General features: G+C 34.6%; 1 protein-coding gene across 1 annotated transcript; it reads left to right on the plus strand.

The window, feature by feature from the left end:
* The first annotated feature begins 385 nt into the window (after positions 1-385).
* LOC138691775 (uncharacterized) lies at positions 386-8,879 on the plus strand. The gene is made up of 5 exons (XM_069814151.1): positions 386-899; positions 3,375-3,494; positions 5,027-5,164; positions 6,568-6,650; positions 7,973-8,879. The coding sequence occupies exons 1-5, from the start codon at positions 789-791 to the stop codon at positions 8,382-8,384; spliced, it is 864 nt and encodes a 287-aa protein (XP_069670252.1). The 5' UTR covers positions 386-788; the 3' UTR covers positions 8,385-8,879.
* Positions 8,880-20,941: the final 12,062 nt, after the last annotated feature.

The raw sequence follows: 20,941 nt of genomic DNA on the forward strand, positions 1-20,941 counted from the left end.
TACGTAAATATAATTTTTAAGGGTTTGTTCGTCAACGAATTCGTAGGGTAAAGGCTATGATATTGGTTCACTAGACGAATGGTTATAGGATCGAATCATGGCGTATTTAAAGGTACCGGTAAGTTACATATTCTTATTTTACATAAAGTAGTCTGTAGAATTAAGGGTTAGAAGAGCGTTGAGCGGATTGCGCCAATTTTGCAATTGACACCGACGCACTTAGGTTAGGTTAATTTAGGCTTTTATTATCCCGTCGAGATGAAGGTAAAAGCGATTGAGTGTGATTTTTTTGTTTTCTATGTTGGCAGTACAAGTATGTCGGTGTATATTCCAAAATCGGCGGAATCACTGCCATCGTTATCTAGATCACGATGGCAGTGGCGGAATCCGCCCAACGCTCGATTAGAGAGTAGTAGGAATATGTGAGGAAGAAAGAGCAGTGAAATTCTGTATAGTGGGAGAAAAGAAATACGCGATACCCCAAATTAAATTCATATTTAGACATATTGCCATGGCACTCATTCTTGAATGTTACTAATTAGCTACAATTAATTATTATTATTAATAAGTAATATTAGAAGAAAGTTAATAATGCTAAGAATAATTACAATGGGAAATACAACATTGAATTAAGCGTTGTGAACCTCAATTATGTCTCTGAACACGGCCGTCTTGAAAATATTTCGTAAAGGATTTAGTGAGCCCTGACTTTCTTTGTATCGTATAGACGAAGGCTACTGCATGCATAAATTTGTGGACAGAGTTGCTATACGTAGGCCTATGCAAAGATGTCTTATTACTCCGAAGAATGTGTGGACCAGGCACGTGCTATCATGCCTGAGGTTAAAGTTGAAGATCCGATACCAATTTCAGACCGTATGGTGAAAGAGGAACCAGAGGTGAGTTAAGCACAAGGAAAGGACTCGTGTTTTTCCGGAGTTTATAATTTATTTTGATTACCACAGGCTCTACATCCTTTCAAAATTTTTGTTTCATTGCTTGTTACTCTATGTTAGAGATAGAAAAAATCGGATAACCATGTATTTATTATTTATGTCCTGTTGTAACGGAGTTTAATTTTGAACTCTTATCTGGTTTTATAGGTCAGATTTTAAAAACGAAATTGTAGGTTACACCTTATTCCTAATGGTTGCCAAGCTACATATTCCGAAGCGTAGGTCTTTGATATTATGATTAAGTACACGATTTCATTTTTTTTTTTTTTTTTTGTCAGTGTAAAACTCTCAATCATCCTGCGGTTTCAATTGATAAGTCAAACACAGAATAGGAAAATGGGGGTGTTAGAATCAGGGAGGTAGTGATGTTTGAGATTATTTTCTTTTGTGCGGTAGTTCATTGAAAGAAAAGTAGGCAGTTTGGTTTTTTCACAGTTTCCCATCATATAGAACGAATGCAGTCAACTAAAACATATTATGTGCTGACAAGCGAACAGTCCAGATTCTTGTATTTTTAAAAATAAACAATGCAAATATTTTTGCTAATATAACACTATGAAAATTATATGCTACTAAATAATGCACAGTAGTATCACAGTCTACTATATACAGTCACGAAGCTTGGGATGATTTTTTTTGCAAATCTCGCTATAGTTGCTAGCCGCTTGGAGAGTTGTAAGTACTAGGAACAATAGACTGTCCCACAGCCATCGTGATCTAATGCAGGCCGTAAGACAGACCATGTAACTCGCTTAACCCGATCACGAAGGGCGGCGTATCAACCATATAAATTAGTTGGAATGCATAAACAGTAACATATGTTTCTCTAAAATGTAGTGTAATTCCATTAATAAAATTTAAAACAATGATTATGAGACACTTCAGTCATAATTTACTTGCGAGTTAAGATGTAATATTATTTATGGTGTGAAAATTACGTTGTTCGTTTGTGTAATGCGTGCCTTTATTTCGATTAAATATTGCGAAATTCTTGTATATTCATTTATGCACAATTCAATAATTTTCAATTGCACCGTACGGATATTTAGATAAGTTAAAATTACAGGTTATGTTTACTGTACCAGGTGCCCCTTTAGTGATCTCCAGTGCCTTGCCATTCATGTGAAAATTATATGTTATATTTGCTATATTTAACTTATATTCCTAAATTCGCATTCATACTTTATAATTAATAATAATATCATGTATGATACCCCGTACATTCAATTTGTCTGCATTTCAATACTAAAATTGAGTACTGAATTATTGTATTTATATATGTAACACAATTATATGTACACTAATTTCATAGGAATGGTATGGTAAATGTTTTGTCTAAAATTAAGGAAGGTTGATGTGCTAAATTGAAATCACAATATAAATTCTTTTTTATTCAACCTCAAAATAGCTTCCATTCTAAACTTGAAATTTTGACGCGAATGGATTATGTTAACATGTAAAATTCTCTTCACATTAAAATAACACAGTTTTGTAATTATTTCTGCAACATATATTTTGCAACGTAACTTATGGACACAGTACACTAAATAAAACTTAGCAATGATAAGCAATAAAGTTATAATATAATATATCACTGAGCTCCATACACTGAAATAGAAAACCCGAACAAATATTGCGGCCTGGTCTAGATCGAAAAGGCATTGACTGTGCCGTATTTCGCAGTTTTGTGAAAAGCTATGTAAACTGTGAAATGTTCGTTATCGGTTTTGATAACTGTAAATGGCTAAAATACAATAATTTGAATAATACCATATGGGACAAGGAGACGTTTGCAGTACGATAAATTGTAAGAAAAATAGGTTAGAGTTATCCTTCTTCTGAAAGATCCAGGAAGGTGAGTATATAGAATGGCCTAATTTCTATTTTATGAAAATGATATATAAACCTTATGTATTTCATATATCAATAGCGGAAGGAAAGTTTTAATTTTTTCAAAAGAACACCATATCGAAATTACAATACATTTCATCATATGCTAGGGAAAGAGTCTGTGATTAGGCGATAGTAGCGATCCTGGTGGTGAGCAACTATCTATGGATGCATATTTCAACTGTCTATGTTTGCATATTTATTAAGTATTAAGCTTCGTGACTGTATATACTAGACTGTGGTAGTATATTATATGCATTAATGGCCGAAATATTCAAAATCTTATGCACAGTTAACTCTGGGTATTCATCATCACAGAAGTTAATAACATGAATAACAAACTTTTTGCATGAAAATATGCATTTGCATATGAATTCTGACCTTAATTCATAATAATGGAAATCACATGCTGTGGGTTGTGATCAGGCTGTGGCATACAGACACATAGAGAGCAACTTGTAAAGTTAGAAGTTGTCTTGTAACACCCTGTAATAAATTTCTCATTTAAGATGTCTCTTCGTACTGCAGGCACGGGATGTTTTGGATCACGATGTGACTGATAAAAAGGAGGAATATGAGGACCAGAGCCAAGATCTCACTTCTGAGATAAAATTTGAGGAAGATCCTGTGCTGAAACGTGAACCAGAGGTGAGTGCAACACAAAGAATGCACTGTGTGTTCTTCTTCCTGTGTTTATATTGTGTTCATTGTAACGAACTCTGCCTCTTTACAACTACTTGCAGCGCCTTTTAGTTTGTGATACTGGCAGAACAATCTTAACTAGTTTTTTTTGTTTATATCTTGTTGCATTGTTATCTCGTTTTTGTTTTAAATTTGAAAAGAAATTGGTTGTTATAGTTACTTGTAATGACTGCCATAGCTGCACATTTCCACAGTGTATTATCACAGTTTAGTATATACAGTAACGAAACGAAATATGTAATAAATATGATTCCATAGATAGTTGCTAATCACTAGGATCGCTACTATCACCTCATTACAGACAATGCAAAATAGTACTTGTACAGTCTATTGTTCCTAGCAACATCACTACTCAAGCTTCGTGACTGTATTTACTAGAATGTGGGATTATTTGGTAATGTGTTGACCTTGACTTCATTTCTTTTTGTTTGTCTATGTTTTTGTGTAAAATCCTGGATGCGATTTACGGTTTTCAAACGATTATTTATTATGCGGTACATATATGCATAAATATTATTACCCTCTCTTCATTTGTCATTTCACCCATTGTTTTTAAGTATTTACATGTCTGGGATATTTCTTTTCTAGTACACTATGCTGCCAGTATATATAGAAAAAATATTTTGCAACTGTAGTGTAAATTGTGGGGCCTATTTGGTTGAATTCCGGAAGGTTCTCTAAATTTTTCAAAATGTTCTGATGCATATAGACACGTACATATATCAGTGTATTGTTTATTTTACTTTCGTTTTTCTGGCAATGAAGTGCATTCAATTTTACTATAGATAGAGAAACTTAAAGACTTCAATTGGAAATTCTTGAAACTATTAGAAATAGAATTAGAAGTTTTTAATTTTCCCCCACTCATACATGTCGAAAGGATATTGTGAAATGCTTGTTGTCGAAGTGTGTGGTAGCTCAGTGGTATAATGTTTGAGTACTTGCAGGTACGAAACAAAATGCAGCTAGTGTGCTAACTCAGAATAAGTGAACCTTATTAAAGCAGGGTAAGGGTGTTAGAGTCAGGTAGGTAGGGATGTTTGGGAATGTGTGTTTTTGTATACCAGTTCAATGGACCAAAAGCAGGCATTGATGTTTTATCATAGTTTCCCTTCATAGATAAGTATTTTCTATCCAACGAGTACAGTTAACAAAATTCTTGTTGTTTTATTTTATTTTTCTGCAAATGAATTCTAATTTAGGGTTTAATCCAACACAATATTGAAATTATGCTAAGATATATGCGCAATAGTATATTATATGCAGGAATGGCCAATATATGCACGATATTCTTTTCATAATATGTCTAAAAAATCTTTCAGCATGAAAAATTTGCATTTGTGTATGAATCCTTACCCCATTCCTCATAATGTCAAGCTGTTTGATGTAGATATATAGAGAGCAGCTTGTAATGTTAGTAGTCGTCTTCTAACACCGTGTAATAAATTGCTCATTTGAAACTTCTCTTTGTACTGCAGGAACGGAATTTCTTGGATCACCATGTGAGTGATATAAAAGAGGAATATATGAACCAGAGCCCTGATCTCATATCAGAGATAAAATTTGAGGAAGATCCGGTTCCTATTTCATTCCCTGTGGTGAAGTGTAAACCAGAGGTGAGTGGAACATAAGCAATGCACTGTGTTCTACTTGCAATGTTTATCTTGTATTGTTATTGCCACAGACTGTACCTCTTTGCAACATTTTTTGCAGTACCTTTTATTTTATGATAGAGAAAAAACACTTATCACTGTTTAGTGTTGCAAGATATGTCATTTTGCAGAGATCTAATGTTGCCTTTCATTTCTTCACCTTTTTGTTTTTTAATTTTTACGTATTTGCAATGTATCTTTTGTCGAATATTATCTTATCCATGAGGGAAGATATTTTGTAACTTTTACTATAAATTATATAGCTGTTTTTGGGTGTACTGTAGAATAGGTTCTAAATTTTGCAAAATGTTGTGATATATACATGCAGGTACAGCATGCATGAAACTGTTGTTTCTTTTATTTACTCTTATTTTGTCAGTAGAGTGCATTTAGTTTTAATACAGGTACAGAAACGTGAAATTACAAACTTCATTTTGCCAATTTTAAAGTCACTAGAAATAAACAATATATTTGAATTTCCTTTAGTTCTTATGACTAGACCCCAACTTAGTTGAAATGCTCGGGATATTTATGAAGTTTTCAAAATTGTTCAACGAATTTTCTAATCTATTTTTTTTGTACAATGTAATCATCAGATTTCCCGTAGCAAAGGATCTTCGAGTACTGGATTGTATACTTCATGATTTTGCCTGACAAATATAATGGAGCGAAAGTGGGGAAAAAATATAATCACAGAAGTACTATCGAAAGCAATTTGAACTGGATCAATATATACCTGGTAATGTAAAATTTTAAGACATATATTGACTTAGTATTAGACATAGCCAGAGAAATGAGGATTGTACCAATTCGTTCAAAAGTGTGGAGTTACAATTACCATGCGTGATAGTGAAAGTAACAAATCGGTGTCGAAGCACTGCTTGGGACTAGTTACCTGTTTGAAGTTCTTTTTTCAGTTTTTATCCCTTACTCCATTGAGAGAAAATGCTGGTTAAGTTTCGGTGCTGAACCCTAGACACATTTTTCTCTCTTCACTGGGACACTGGATAACCATTGAAGTTCTTAAAATATTGTAAAATAAACCACTTAAAAATTTCAACAAATTCGTGACTACATATTGAATTATTCGCTCATACATAATTCCTGCTATTATAAGTAATTAAATAGTTACTCTATAACAGCCATGTTCCACCAGTGTGCCATGGCATACTCAAACGACCCACTGGTGTGCGTCAGAATATGAAACACGGCACAAGCCAAAGTATAGGCAATGAGTTACACCATGAAAATCTGCCCTCAGAATTGTCTTCTTTTATGTAATTCCACAAGGCCTGATACGAATTTCGGTGTGCTTTTGTTGATGTAAATTGTGGTATCTTTTTCCTCTGTTTTTTCTGTATTTGTAGGAAGAGCAGAGTGACTTGGACACAGTGAATGAGGACCCAAGAATGGATCTAACGGCAGAGAACAACGAGAGTTTAACAGAAACGTGAGTATGGTGATTATAAGAGGAAAAAAAAACTTTGACGTGAAATGTATTAGCATTCCGTTGAGCGGATGTCGCAACATCTGTCATTTGTCATATCGATCGCTAAGCATGCGTGTGGGTGTCTGGTATGAGCGCGTGACTTAATACACTGCACGCGACATTGATCCTTAATGGCAACATTTGCAATTCTGCTTTATTTAATATTTTCCAAAGTATTAGATATCCCATCTTAAATTTTTTGTAAAAATTAAGATATTGTATATCTCACCGTAAAAAACGAGCATAGTAAAAAAATAATCGATTTGAAAATATTAACATTTCCTTATTTTATTCTAAGTTTTAATACATGCTCCACGTAAAATTCCATAATAACTCAGAAGTAAGTTTAAATATATAGTGTCATCAATGTATTGACACAATTTTTACGTTCATATAATGAAGCAAGCCATTTTAATAATATTTTTAACAATAGTCTACATTTCTACTCCCCAAGTATTTTACCCTTCATTACTTATCAACCATTGGTGAGATGAATTTCATATTAGGCCATTTAATTATTTATTTTATGACATTCATTTATTAGAATATTGAAAAAAATCTAGAACTTGGCGTTACAAATTTTAAAATTGGAATGACCCATAGATATTCAACTTTTAATGGCCGTTCTGTTCAAATGTTTTGGTGAAGCTAACATTAGTTAATAGAATTTTAGGATTCCAATTAATATCTTATTGTTACTAGGGTACTTTATTTTTTCTACTATTTATATACCTTCTCCTAGTCGTGTAATAGTCAATTAAATCCCACTCGAATTTTAAATTTCTCTAGACAAACCAAACCTCTCGTGAGATTACTGTTGATAATACTTACGACGAACTGGACTCAGAATTCTTTCAGTGCCAAATTTTGAAGTGACTAACTTAATAAAGTATAAACATTTTATATGAGAATAATAATGGATAGACAAAGCTGTAGCTCATTTCGAAACCCAATTTCAAAATAATCGCAGAAATTAGTACGCTTGTGTCGTAAAAAAAATAAACGTAAAGCATGTGACTTTGAGCACAGATGTTTGTTAAAAATAAATGCTCCCAAGATTTGACAAACGTAGTGTAATCCTTACGAAATTTGTTGTACAGTTGAAGACCAAATTGTTGGGAATTTTTATACTTTGAAAATTTCTCATAAATTATTTACAAGAATGAATATGAAATCGTAATGTACCTACTGGTGAAATAGGTTTCTTTTGAATTGAATATTCAATAATTGGATGTTTATATATGTTGTGACTATTTAATAGACTGATACTGTATTTACTTCAGGATTGCAGCTACCAATGAGGGAAATGTGTCATCAGAATTCGACAGTGTTGCACTTCAAGAAAACGGGACTTCGTGTGAGATTCCTAAGAATTCAGGTTGCCCGGGAAAACCTGTGTGGACTGACGACGATGAAAAGCAATTGGAATTTGAATTGCATAAAATATCTTCATCGAATTCGGCAAAACTGAAGAAGAAACCTTTCAAATGCGAATTTTGTGGTAAGTGTTTCACGGATTCGGTCAACTTCAGAATCCATAATCTCATGCACACAGGCGAGAAGCCTTTCAAGTGCGATGATTGTGGAAAACTTTTCTCAAATTCTAAGAATTTAAGATCACATATGCACCTGCACAATGGTCAGAAAGCTTTTAAATGTGATGTTTGCGGTGTTTCTCGGTATCGGGGAGCCTGAAAAAGCATAAGCACCGACACACTGGCGAGAAACCTTTCATGTGCAAAGTTTGTGGAAAAAGTTTCTTCAAATCCAGTGACTTAACAAGACATGAACGCTTGCACACAAGCGAGAAACCGTTCAAATGTGATGTTTGCGGTAAGTGTTTCTCGGCATCGGGAAACCTGAAAGACCATAAGCGTCGACACGCAGGGGAGAAGCCGTTCAAATGTGATGTTTGCGGTAAATCTTTTTCGGTATCGCGTGGCCTGAATATACATAAGCGCCGACATACAGGCCAAAAGCCTTTCATGTGTGATGTTTGTGGTAAGTGTTTCACGGATTCGAGTAGCCTAAGAAGACATGAACGCATGCACACTGGCGTGAAACCGTTCAAATGCGATGTTTGTGGTAAGTTTTTCACGGATTCGAGCAGCCTAAGAAGACATGAACACCAGCACACAGGCGAGGAAACTTTCAAGTGCGATGTTTGTGGAAAAAGTTTCTTGTATTCCAGTGACCTAACAAGACATGAACGCTTTCACACAAGCGAGAAACCATTCAAATGTGATTCTTGCGGTAAGTGTTTCTCGGTATCGGGGGCCCTGAAAAATCATAAGCGTCGACACACAGGGGAGAAGCCGTTCAAATGTGATGTTTGTGGTGAGTCTTTCTCGGTATCGTTTGCCCTTAATATGCATAAGCGCCGACATACAGGCGAGAAGCCTTTCATGTGCGATGTTTGTGGTAAGTGTTTCTCGGTTTCGAGTAGCCTAAGAAGACATGAAAGCATACACACAGGCGTGAAACCGTTCAAGTGCGATGTTTGTGGTAAGTGTTTCTCGGTTTCGAGTAAACTAAGAAGACATGAACACGTTCACACAGGCGAGGAATCTTTGAAATGCGCCTAAAATTCAAAGTTATCGGCCAAAGAGATGGAAATGTTTTTAATGCCATGTTCATGGTGAGTGACTCTATGAGGTGAATAGTCTGAGTATCCATGATCTCTTGTACATAGCCGAGACACTTTCTAAATCTGTTTCGCTGGTGGGCATAACTTAAGAACTCTTGTACTGGAGGAGGATAAACTCCAGATCACGGAACGCTACTTTCCCCTCTAACCCACTGCTCCTACATTGCAACTTTCTTCTTTCCTTGCAGACTCCTCCCTCTCTCGCGTTCTGACGCTGTATTTCGCTCCATTCTAGACACGCGCAACCTCCAAACATCATGGCGGCCACTGACGATCTCCGTGAACATCGAGGACAAGTACATGATGTAAAAAAGAGGGGTATCGGGGCTTGTAGCCCCGATGAAGATCCGACTTGCGACGTGTAGTACATGATGTCAAGCACGGGGTGTCGGGGCTGCAAGCCCTGACGAGGGGTGTCGGTCACTGAAAAGTGCCTTTTCGAAAATTCCATGATGCGCATTTGACAAATGCTGACTCTGCTCTTTTCTGACTATCTGTATGCACTGAGAAGTATCTTTCGGTGAGATACCGATTCTTGTTAGCAGGGGAATTATTATCAAGTATCGTCGCTTGGTCCTGCCTGTTCGGAAATTACATCGATCACCACATATAGGGCAAGTGTACGTACTTGCTAATAACCCTGTCTGTTGCAAAAACCGTATCAACTTATCGATATTACTCCTAAAGTTATGCGGGCGTATATATCGATAATAACAGCATAGTCGCACATCCAACTCTATCGCACATTGGCACAAAACTGTCGGCAGGCCAACATGTGCAGCGTCACCTGTTAATTTCGCCACCCCTTCTTCCCCTGATTCGTCTGTCGTGGCTTAAGTTCCGTAAACTCAACGCTCATTCACACCCCCGCCACCTAGTCGCATGAATTTTCAATAATTTATGCACTTAAAATACAACATAAAATCGCTTAATTATAACATACAATAGCTCAATATTATATGGAGACAAAAGTTAATTTCACGATAATTTATCTCTAACACCATCACGTCTACACAGTAATTTCTTATTCATGATTGACAATTGCATTCCGCAAGTTGCCCTTTTTTTTCTACTGGGTAATACACCTATATACGAGTACCAAAATTTTTAGTCAAGAACACGTCTTCTCCAGAGAGGCTGCTGAGGATTCAACAAAGAACATGAACAATATGAAGACAGAAGACAAATAACTACGTATACAACAAAGACATAGAAGAACAGAATATCACCACATGAAGAAATGAAGAGAGAAGGCAGGAGGGAATGGAAGCGGGAAATTTTTTTTCCCTCACATCACCGTTCCCCCCACCCATATTACCCATAGTTCCAACCTACCCCTAGTGACTTAGGGTGGGGATGGCGAAGGGGAGTCCGTGTTCTAACATTTTCCCCTGCAGGATATGAGCAACAAACATTTCTAATACGGTTTTTGTGGTAAGTGTTCTCGAGGTCTTGTATGTTAAGAACCCATGAATGGTAGGTGTCTTTCAATTGCCATATCTGTGATACGAGTTTCTTTTTAAAGATTATTTAAAGAATGTTTTCTAAAATATTGACGAAAATATTTGGTAATGCGATGAATGTGGCATGTGTTCCTTTCACTCTTGTAACTTGAATCTTCATGGACGCTAGAATACACTAGGAAAATTTTACGCGTGGTCCACAATAGACCTTGGAACGGAAACAAAAACGAGAATTCTTATAGAGTTAAAATACATACATTGAAGTTGAGCATTCACCACAAAGGATTAAATTGATTCATACGTTGAAATTGATTCTATGTGTAGCCATACTAAAGCTATTTTCTCGCATTCCTTGTGGCATATGGGGCCGTGACATTACATCTACTTCATCGTGTATAACTAATTCAGGAGGTTAGCAGAATCACTTTCATTATAATTCTACGTGTGTCAGACCAGATTACCACCTGATTTGAATTCTTAAGTATTCTGTGTCGTAAATTTTGTAGCTGATTAACCAACCTTTGTTTATGTTAACTGACTTGTATTCGTGAGAGAACGCCATTGGTGAAGTATACACAAGTAAATCAGAATAGGTTATATCGACTTTACATATCGTTATTGATATCCATTGTCTTTTGTGCGCTTGGTTTATGGTAAATGAACTAGCAGTTTTGTAGTCATACAGTGTAGTTGTAAATATGTTATTAAGGTAACCATAATTTTACATATTTTTAATGTTATTCCTTATGTGTACTCAATCATGACCATTAAGGGGAGTTGGTCATCGCATGCAAAGTAATTTTAAAATTAGCCTATCTTATGGCAGTCATAAATATAATAGTCTACTATTTATCAGTGGTTTTTCATTTTTGTTAGCTATGTGTGTATACATATTAAGCTTTAAAATGAAAAAGAATGGTGACTCTAGAGTAAATCTGTATCCTTAAATTAATTTTTTTAATTAAGCACAACTTTTTTTTATAAATTCACTACATGTCTGTGATTAGGTACACTCTATTCACTTATTATAGTACATATTGAATTGAAAATTTGACCACTTTTTGCTAATAGATACTAAAACATACGCTACTAAATTTATTCATATATCTCTGTAATATTATGGGTGTAGGGCTTACAGTAATCATCACCGTCAATAAATTTAAAAAAAATTGATTATTATAAGCCCTATGCCTATAATATTACAGATATTTTAATAATTTTAGTAGGGTATGTTTTAGTATCTATTAGCAGTAAGTGGCCAAAATCTTAATTAAATGTGTGCTATGATAAGTGAATAGAGTGTACCTAATCACAGGTATGTAGTGAATTTATATAAAAAATATGTTTAAATTCAAAAATTAATTTAAGGGTAAGATTTACACTAGATTAACCATTCTTTTTTCATTTTAAAGTTTAATGTGTATACATATATCCCTAAAAAATTGAAATAGCTGTGATAAATAGTATTATGTTTATGACTGCTTGAAGATAGGCTATTTTTAAAATTACTTTGCATGCGATAACGTCCAATTCCCCTTAAAATTGTGATGAAATATCAAACAGGGTGAAATGAGGCTCTGTGCCATTAGATTACGAAATGTCACTGGTTATGTAAACTATACTGTACTAAGTGTAATGAATGGAAGAAAATGAATAAACATCAATATGGAAACAGATTATTTCCTTCAACACTTACATACATAAATTAAACGTACATTATTCTATGAAGAATAAATTTTTCGTAAAATAATGTAAATTATAAATCACTTCTAACTTTTTATGAAAAATCATTATTCTGTCAAATGCCTTATGTTTGAAATAATAATGTATCATTCTTTTGTAAATAGTCCTATTTTCATCTTTTATATAAATAATCCATCATATCTAACAAGACCCTCTCTTTACAGCTGCAGTTACACTTAAGCTTGCGGTTTTCGTTTTCTACAAAATACGGTCATGGCTTAAGAAAGAAAGATCTGAAAGAAGGTATTTTTGGCCATATTCACCAATAAATCTCTTACCTGTGAGGTAAACCCATACGAACAATAGCAACCTATTCCATACATTTAGATTAAACACCAACATTATTAACGATTTCTGAAATTTATCATATGTACAATTTCCTGTTTTAAAAGAAACCTTATTTATTCGGGATTGTTAATTATAATATGAACGGAATGAATAATTTGTTTGTAGTCTTTAACTGACATACGAATTTATTTTCCGAGGAGACTCCATAGAAACTTCTTCTGTCTCCCTATTTTGTTCGTTCACTACAAGCATTAACACTCATGGTGTAACATCATCATGATACAAAGAAACTTTTATGTTTACAAAATCATCAGGTATTCAATGAAAGCATTGATTGGTAATGGCATAATCCATTATATCTGGAAACAGTGATGTTTGTAGCTACGTTTTTGGATTACATTTAAGATAACTTTTAGTTGCTGTTTTATTTCGCCATTCTTGTATTAAACTAACTTGTTTTATAGCACTCGTTAAGGCAAAAGGAGAAATCAATTTTTTTTTGTCATTTTGTGCATTACATACTTTAGCTATTGAAGCGATACTATTTGACAAGTCTTGTTATGTTAGGGAAAGAAACAAATTTACGATATTTTCTTTCAAATACACGAAAATAGGCCACTGTACTCAAATAAGCCAGTGTGACAAATCATTCTTAATTGCAGTTTCTTTGACATTAGATAGGAATCAAGAGTTTATGTATATTAGTTTCCTAGTAAGACGGGGTTAAACGTACTGGAAATTGTGTTTTTAAGAATGCTATTACCTCCATATCGGTGTGGTGCTGGTTTTTTTTTTTATTTTGTAAAGCATATATACATTAATTTATTACTCGTACACGTTTGAATCCTGTAATAAGCAGTTCCAAATGTTGATGTAGCCGAGTTATTACATACGTACCCTCGTTTATTTTCACCAAATCTTTAAATTGTTGAGGTTTGTTTTTTTTATATAACCTTATTTTTCACAGATTTCGTATTATCAAATAAATTAAGGTTTGAAAGAACAAAATAATATACACTTTTATTGTAAACCTTTTTTGGAAAGTGGACCTCAGTTTTGTTTCCAAATCATTTTCATTTAGGAGCATAATAAAATTTTAATGGTACAAATCTCTTCATACAATCCATCAACATCAATGATGAGATGAAGATCATTAACAAATATTTCAAAGAGCCGTCCGAGTGAACGGAGTTTCCAAATACAAAAGAGTCCTATTTCTAAACTGACAATTCAAAATCATATCATTTACAAGATATTGCAAAGCTTTGTCAAAGAAAAGCGATGCACTACACTGAAACTTGTGTTTATCTCAATCACCCATGTGCTTAAATACTTTATTGGCTTCACTCCCATAAAATTTATCACCTTGCTCATTCTCAAGCTCAGATTTCAAGTTTTACATCACAGCATGCAACTCAGTCGATGTAAATGTCTTGTGTTCGATCTTTTAAATAATTCTGTGATGCACTTTGTAGCAGGGGCGTATTTTGCGGGCTACCGGGGCTACCGGTGGTAGCCCAAGGAAATTACAAAAGAAAAAGTTTATAATATAACATAATGTAATAATTTTGTATTATTAGTTTTACCATAGTAATTAAAATTAAAGTAACTGTTAGATATATTTTGTGTAATAATAGGTTCAGCGGTAGCCCAAACCCTTTAACCAGTATACGCCACTTATTTGTAGATTGTGAAGGAACTAGAAAATGCACAAATGAACTGAATAATCGCCATCGCCATTTTTACTATAATCACACCATAACAAACTGCTGCACTCTTCTACCGTTTGAGATAAGAAGTACGACTTCATAGCCTTTAAGTTGAAAAAGACGCGTTCATCAATCACAGGGTACAATTAAATACATGGCGTTGGTACCTGCCTCAAAAGTGATTTATAACTTACTTCATGTGAACAAAGTCGAAAAGATGTTTTAATTTGTTTGTTTTTGCAGAAGATGAAAATTCATTACATAACTTAATGACAAATGCTTCAGAATGAGAAAATGTGAAACTGTTACAGAAAATATCAAACAATTATTTAAAATACGGCAGATGGAATTTGCCATTAGTATGTTCTGGTTAACTGGCAATAACTTCTGATATACAGAAACATTTTTTCCATAATTAAGTGCAGGATTAAGAACCGTATATACTGCGACTTGAGATAATTCTAAACCTTTTCTATTTAAAATTGTTGAGATGTATTTGGAGATTACTTCACTGGACTCATTTTCGTCTTGACAGTAGAATAAAACGCCGCGACTAACGCCAGCTTTGTGGTTACAGTATTGAATAGATACCGCTACACGGAAAATGTTTTATTTCCTAAATTTGTTCATATAAACTAATATACTATTAAAGGAACGATAACTGTTTTTTGTTTCCAGAAAGAATCATTCCAAAGTATGTGGCCCCAAAACAGTCCCAACAACACTGCCATCTTTCTTGCACACACTCGATATTTTCCAAGCAATTTTGGAATGAGGTGTGAGTTCTGGATTATTTTGACAGTCTTGAGTATTGTAACTTACACATGATAAGCCGATACAACTTATGCTACACAAGATTTCTTTCGATTCTTTCTTTGTACAACATTTGAACATCATATGAGACTGCCTAATATTTGTGAAACCACCTGTAGGCCTAATATATTTTCTTGAACGACACCTTACACTGCGCGTTGTCCTTCGTACCTTACATTAATCTTTGTACATCGGTACATAACCTAAATTCGGCAATTGAGTCATAAAGCCATTTTCTCCATTCTGTTAACCATTCATCTTGAAAACCGTAGTATCTACGTAATAACTTCTTCTTGTTACAAGTTCCTGTCTGGTCAGAAAGCGAAGCTAATGCCGGACTAGCTGGCTTTGACATTGATATAAATGATTAGCTGGAAGTATCCAAGGAAGAGTCGCTGTTTTCCCCATCAATAAGTTGGATGACATAACAGGCTTAAGTTTAATGACGTCACGTATAACTACAGATTACATTGTAGAACAAAATACTGTTTTAAAGAAAATGTGGCAATATGGCTCAAAGAGATTAAAAGAATACTAAAGGGAGTAGACTAGTGTAGTGAATCGATTTAATATATGTATAGTGACAACCAGTAGTGGATAAATATAGTAATGCCATCATATTGGTTCTTTGTGCAATATTAAGTTACCGGTACCGGTAATTAATTAGTGATCAATTTGGCATGTTAACTGTAATAAAGTTACCGGTAATATAGAACCAATGAATTCAGTTCTACTTTATAATAATAAAGCCATATATTTAATACCTTTAGAAGTATTTGATGTTAATTGTGCGTATATATAATTTTAAGGGTTTGTTCATCTATGAATTCATAGGGTAATAATGGCTGTGATACTGGATCACTAAACGGAAGGTTCTAGGATCGAATTATGGCGTATTTAAAGGTACCAGTAAGTTAGATATACCGCTTTAACATAAAGTAGTCAGTTCAATAAAGTAAGTAAAGGCAAATGAGAGAAGTCTGGTGTCTGAGAAGTCTGAGAAATCTGGAGTTTAGTTGCTGCGAGTGTCTTGTGAAGCACTTTTGAAGTCATAGAGCTCAGATGAGTGAGATATTTGCATGATATGTAATATCTAATTTTTGTGAAACACTAATTACATTCATTAGATCTAATGGTGCTTGACACTTGCACATAATCGTGAGATTTTCATTTTGTGCAAAATTAGGTCAAGACTTAATGAAGTGGCATCTGCAACAAGATATATTTGGCCATTTTCATTAATAAATCCCTTATCTATGAGGTAAAACCATAAGTAGCCTACATTAACATCCTATTTTTTATACATACTGATTGTAGAACTTGAGCTGTACTAACGATTTGCCAACTCCGCTAAATGTACAATTTCCTGTATTAAAGAAAATTTTTATGGTATGTATTCATTTACTGACACATGAATTTCTTTCCGACGAGACTGCAAAGGACCTTATTCTTTCTTCCTATTTTTTTATTGCATTACAGCACTATAACTCATTTTATAACATTACTTACTTACTTACTGGCTTACAAGGAACCCGGAGGTTCATTGCCGCCCTCACATAAGCCCGCCATTGGTCCCTATCCTGAGCAAGATTAATCCATTCTCCATCATCATATCCCACCTCCCTCAAATCCATTTTAATATTATCTTCCCATCTACGTCTCGGACTCCCTAAAGGTCTTTTTCCCTCCGGCCTCCCAACTAACACTTTAAATGCATTAATGGAGTCGCCCATACGTGCTACATGCCCTATCCATCTCAAACGTCTGGATTTAATGTTCCTAATTATGTCAGGTGAAGAATACAATGCGTGCAGTTCTGTGTTGCGTAACTTTCTCCATTCTCCTGTAACTTCATCACTCTTAGCCCCAAATATTTTCCTAAACACCCTTAACCTATGTTCCTCTCTCAAAGTGAGAGACCAAGTTTCACAACCATAAATAACAACCGGTAATATAACTGTTTTATAAATTCTAACTTTCTGATTTTTTGACAGCAGACTGGATGATAAAAGCTTGTCAACCGAATAATAACAGGCATTTCCCATATTTATTCTGTGTTTTATTACCTTCCGAGTGTCGTTTATATTTGTTACCGTTGCTCCAAGGTATGTGAATTTTTCCATCTCTTTAAAAGATAAATTTCCAATTTTTATATTTCCATTTCGTACAATATTCTCGTCATGGGACATAATGATACACTTTGTCTTTGCGGGATTTACTTCCAAACCTATCTCTTTACTTGCTTCCAGTAAAATTCCTGTGTTTTCCCTAATCGTTTGTGGATTTTCTCCTAACATATTCACGTCATCCGCATAGACAAGCAGCTCATGTAACCTGTTTAGTTCCAAACCATCTCTGTTATCCTGGACTTTCCTAATGGCATACTCCAGAGCAAAGTTAAAAAGTAAAGGTGATAGTGCATCTCCTTGCTTTAGCCCACAGTGAATTGGAAACGCATCTGACAGAAACTGACCTCATATTATGACATTATCACGATGAAAATCAAATTATTTTACAAAAATCCTGAGACATTCAATGAAGCATTCTTTGGTAACAGCACATAATCAATTGTATGTGGAAACAGTGATGATCCTAGCTACGTCTCTGGATGCGATTCAGGATTGAAACAAGCAGCAACTTGAGTGGCGATAGAAAACAACACAGGTATGTGTCAAAAATTCACAACTTATCTCTGTGGATGTCCGATAAAAATTTGTATTATAATTTTTGAAAACTCATGTAATTGAATTAATGTGAAGTCTGCGCTTTGTGGATTGTTGTTATGAGGTGTATGTTGTTTTGTAAATAAAACATTAAATATCTTGTTGTTTGCAAGAGAATCCATGATCACCTCAGCAACGGATTCTTACCTGCCTGCTGCAATGTACAGCAGACACCAGGGATATTTAAGAGAGTGGAGCAAAATGTCATGCATTGTTCTGGATGCATCAAAGCTGGTGATCATCACTTTGAACATTTGCTCTGAGATGTAAGTTCTTTATGTCTGTAAAATATTGAAGCACCTTGCAAAAATGTTCTTCAAACATATTACTTGTTCAAGACCTTATAGCTCCTGAAATATGCATTTTCAATCACTGGTTCCTGATGTTGAAATACTCAGTTTAGAGTCCTCTACCATCTGTATATTTTAACCGTATTGGTTGGAGACACTCTGTATATAAAATGACATTTTTCTGGAATGATTTTTCCAAGTGCTTGTGGAGAGATTACTGCAGAAAATTCAAATCTTCAAATGATCATCCAGTTGTTAAATATCTTAAAGTCACTACTAATCCTTCACGCACACTCATTGCACTTCTTATTATTGTATTTTTTCTCTGAATATAAGAATTGATTATTTTCTATAATTTTTCGAAACATTATTCATCCATTCTGAAATAATCTTTTTCAAATATTCACTGCTAGTATTTTGCAGACATTTCAGAAACTTCAATTGTGATTAATTTTCACACTTTAACAACCGCTCTTTCCTCCGCAGCCATTTTCGATATTCTTTTGACCTTAAGGGCAGCACCATTACAAACAATGCAGTTTTCATTCTGTTTTCTTTTTGTGATCGTACGCACCATTTTCTCAATGGATATTGAACTCGAACTTTTCAAGTAGAAATCTGATTGCTAGAGTGTGTGCGTGCGTGCGTGTGTGAACAGACTGCTGAACTGCAGTCCTGGGAATGTTCGATCAGATCGTCAGTTCACACTTTCAGCACGGACTGAATAATGTGTGGCCTGCTACAGTTTTGCTGAACTGAGAGTCCCTGAACTGCAGGCGGATTGCAAGAGTATGGAGACCATAACTCTAATGTTCTCTGAGAGATGGCGCTAATGCTTTAATTACAGGTGGAAGTTAAAATCTCACAGCTTTCTCACCTGCAGTAAAGAAAATAAATTGTTGCCTGCCATTGTAACTGCTATTGTACATAATAAGAATATAATTATATCTCAAAAATAAAAACGTATGGTTTGAAACCTACAAAATAGGTTAGAATAATATTAGGATGTCGAACCAACATTTATGTATGATAAGATAGGCTATTCCTTCAACTTCACAGGAATCACCTGGGGAGGAATATGATTATCTTTTATATTGCCTACATAAAAACATGTTACAGTAGAGCATCGATTATCCGGCATTCCGTGTTACATGGTTAGTTTTTTCTTTTATGAATTACTGTAATGTAGTACGTATATACAGTATTGAACAATAACAAAGTTTTTTAAGTATATTACATTAGGTACTATACTGAATTATGAATAAAAAACAGTTTATTATATAGAGTACATGTGAGTATAGCGTCTTTATACATTACTGGATTCGACCTCTGTCCCTCAAATTTTACAGGATCAAAAACCACATAGCGCTCTCAACCTCCGTATTATCCGTATTTATTCCTATCCCGATTGTCCTTGGCTCACATAGTCCAAGATACATTTGTGACATTAAAAAAGTTTAACAACCAGTTCTCTCATGTTTACATGTGTTAAACATATACGATATACGTCCATGGTAATTGCAAATGTTACCTAGAATTAATATAAAAACAGGTTCGTCCGAACTTGTGCGAACCGGCCGAATATCACCACTGCCAAGATGCATAACCGTATTACGATTTTTTCAGCTTAGTAGCTGTTGTAGTTCATTTCCGAGAAATGAAAATATTTCCATCGTTTTTACGACGGTTAAATACGCCGCAAATGTAAGTTTGAAAAAATTTGTCCAAAAGTGTCAAACACCATAACTCTCCCACATTGGAAGCTCTCATAATGCGGAACAATTTGCCCAGAACTCGCATCGTTCCTGATGGGTGGCTATCCTGTTGAAATGTGGACAGAAATTAGAATGGAATGTAGGCTTACATTCATTCAGTTATCATCCATGAACATAATTTTGTTGTTCCAAGTGATCCACAAATTCACACGAGAAATATTGAAAATCTATGGATGCATGCAAAATGCAAGTTAAAACGTAAATTTGGAACATCACGACAATTGTTTCCGTCTTACAGGAATTATGTGCGCGGACAAAATGCAGGCATGATTGAAACATTTCTTATTACATTGCATGCAAACTACCCTTTGTAGAAACCAAGTAAATTTGTAAGTACAAGAATTACTATCAATAAAATGGCATTATACTAGCATTATTAATTAAACTTATTTTATTCTCCTTTGTGGACATAATGTATGCCTATACCGTTGCTTATACACTGTTTGCTTGATAGTGTCACTGCCCTTTACATCTCAGTGATCACGCGAACTCGTCTCTGCATCTTACTTCATTTGGGACGCTGAAATACGACATTTCATGGAAGTATATATTGTAAGTAAACATGAGCTTTAATCTTGAATATATTATCATTCTAGATTGATTACGGTCTTTGTATTACTTCAATATAAATTGTTTCTGATTGCAGCGCACATAATTTCCCCGTAAGTATCAATATTCATATGGATCATAACATAATGCTCCATATTCGCCGTAAAAATCACAGTTTGTAACAACGAGTAAAGACGTTTTCCCAACAGCTTACGAGCTGCAAACGGATGTCTTTTGCTTAATTCTTTCAGT

The sequence above is a fragment of the Periplaneta americana genome, chromosome 16, assembly GCF_040183065.1.
Source record: "Periplaneta americana isolate PAMFEO1 chromosome 16, P.americana_PAMFEO1_priV1, whole genome shotgun sequence".
Taxonomy (NCBI): domain Eukaryota; kingdom Metazoa; phylum Arthropoda; class Insecta; order Blattodea; family Blattidae; genus Periplaneta; species Periplaneta americana.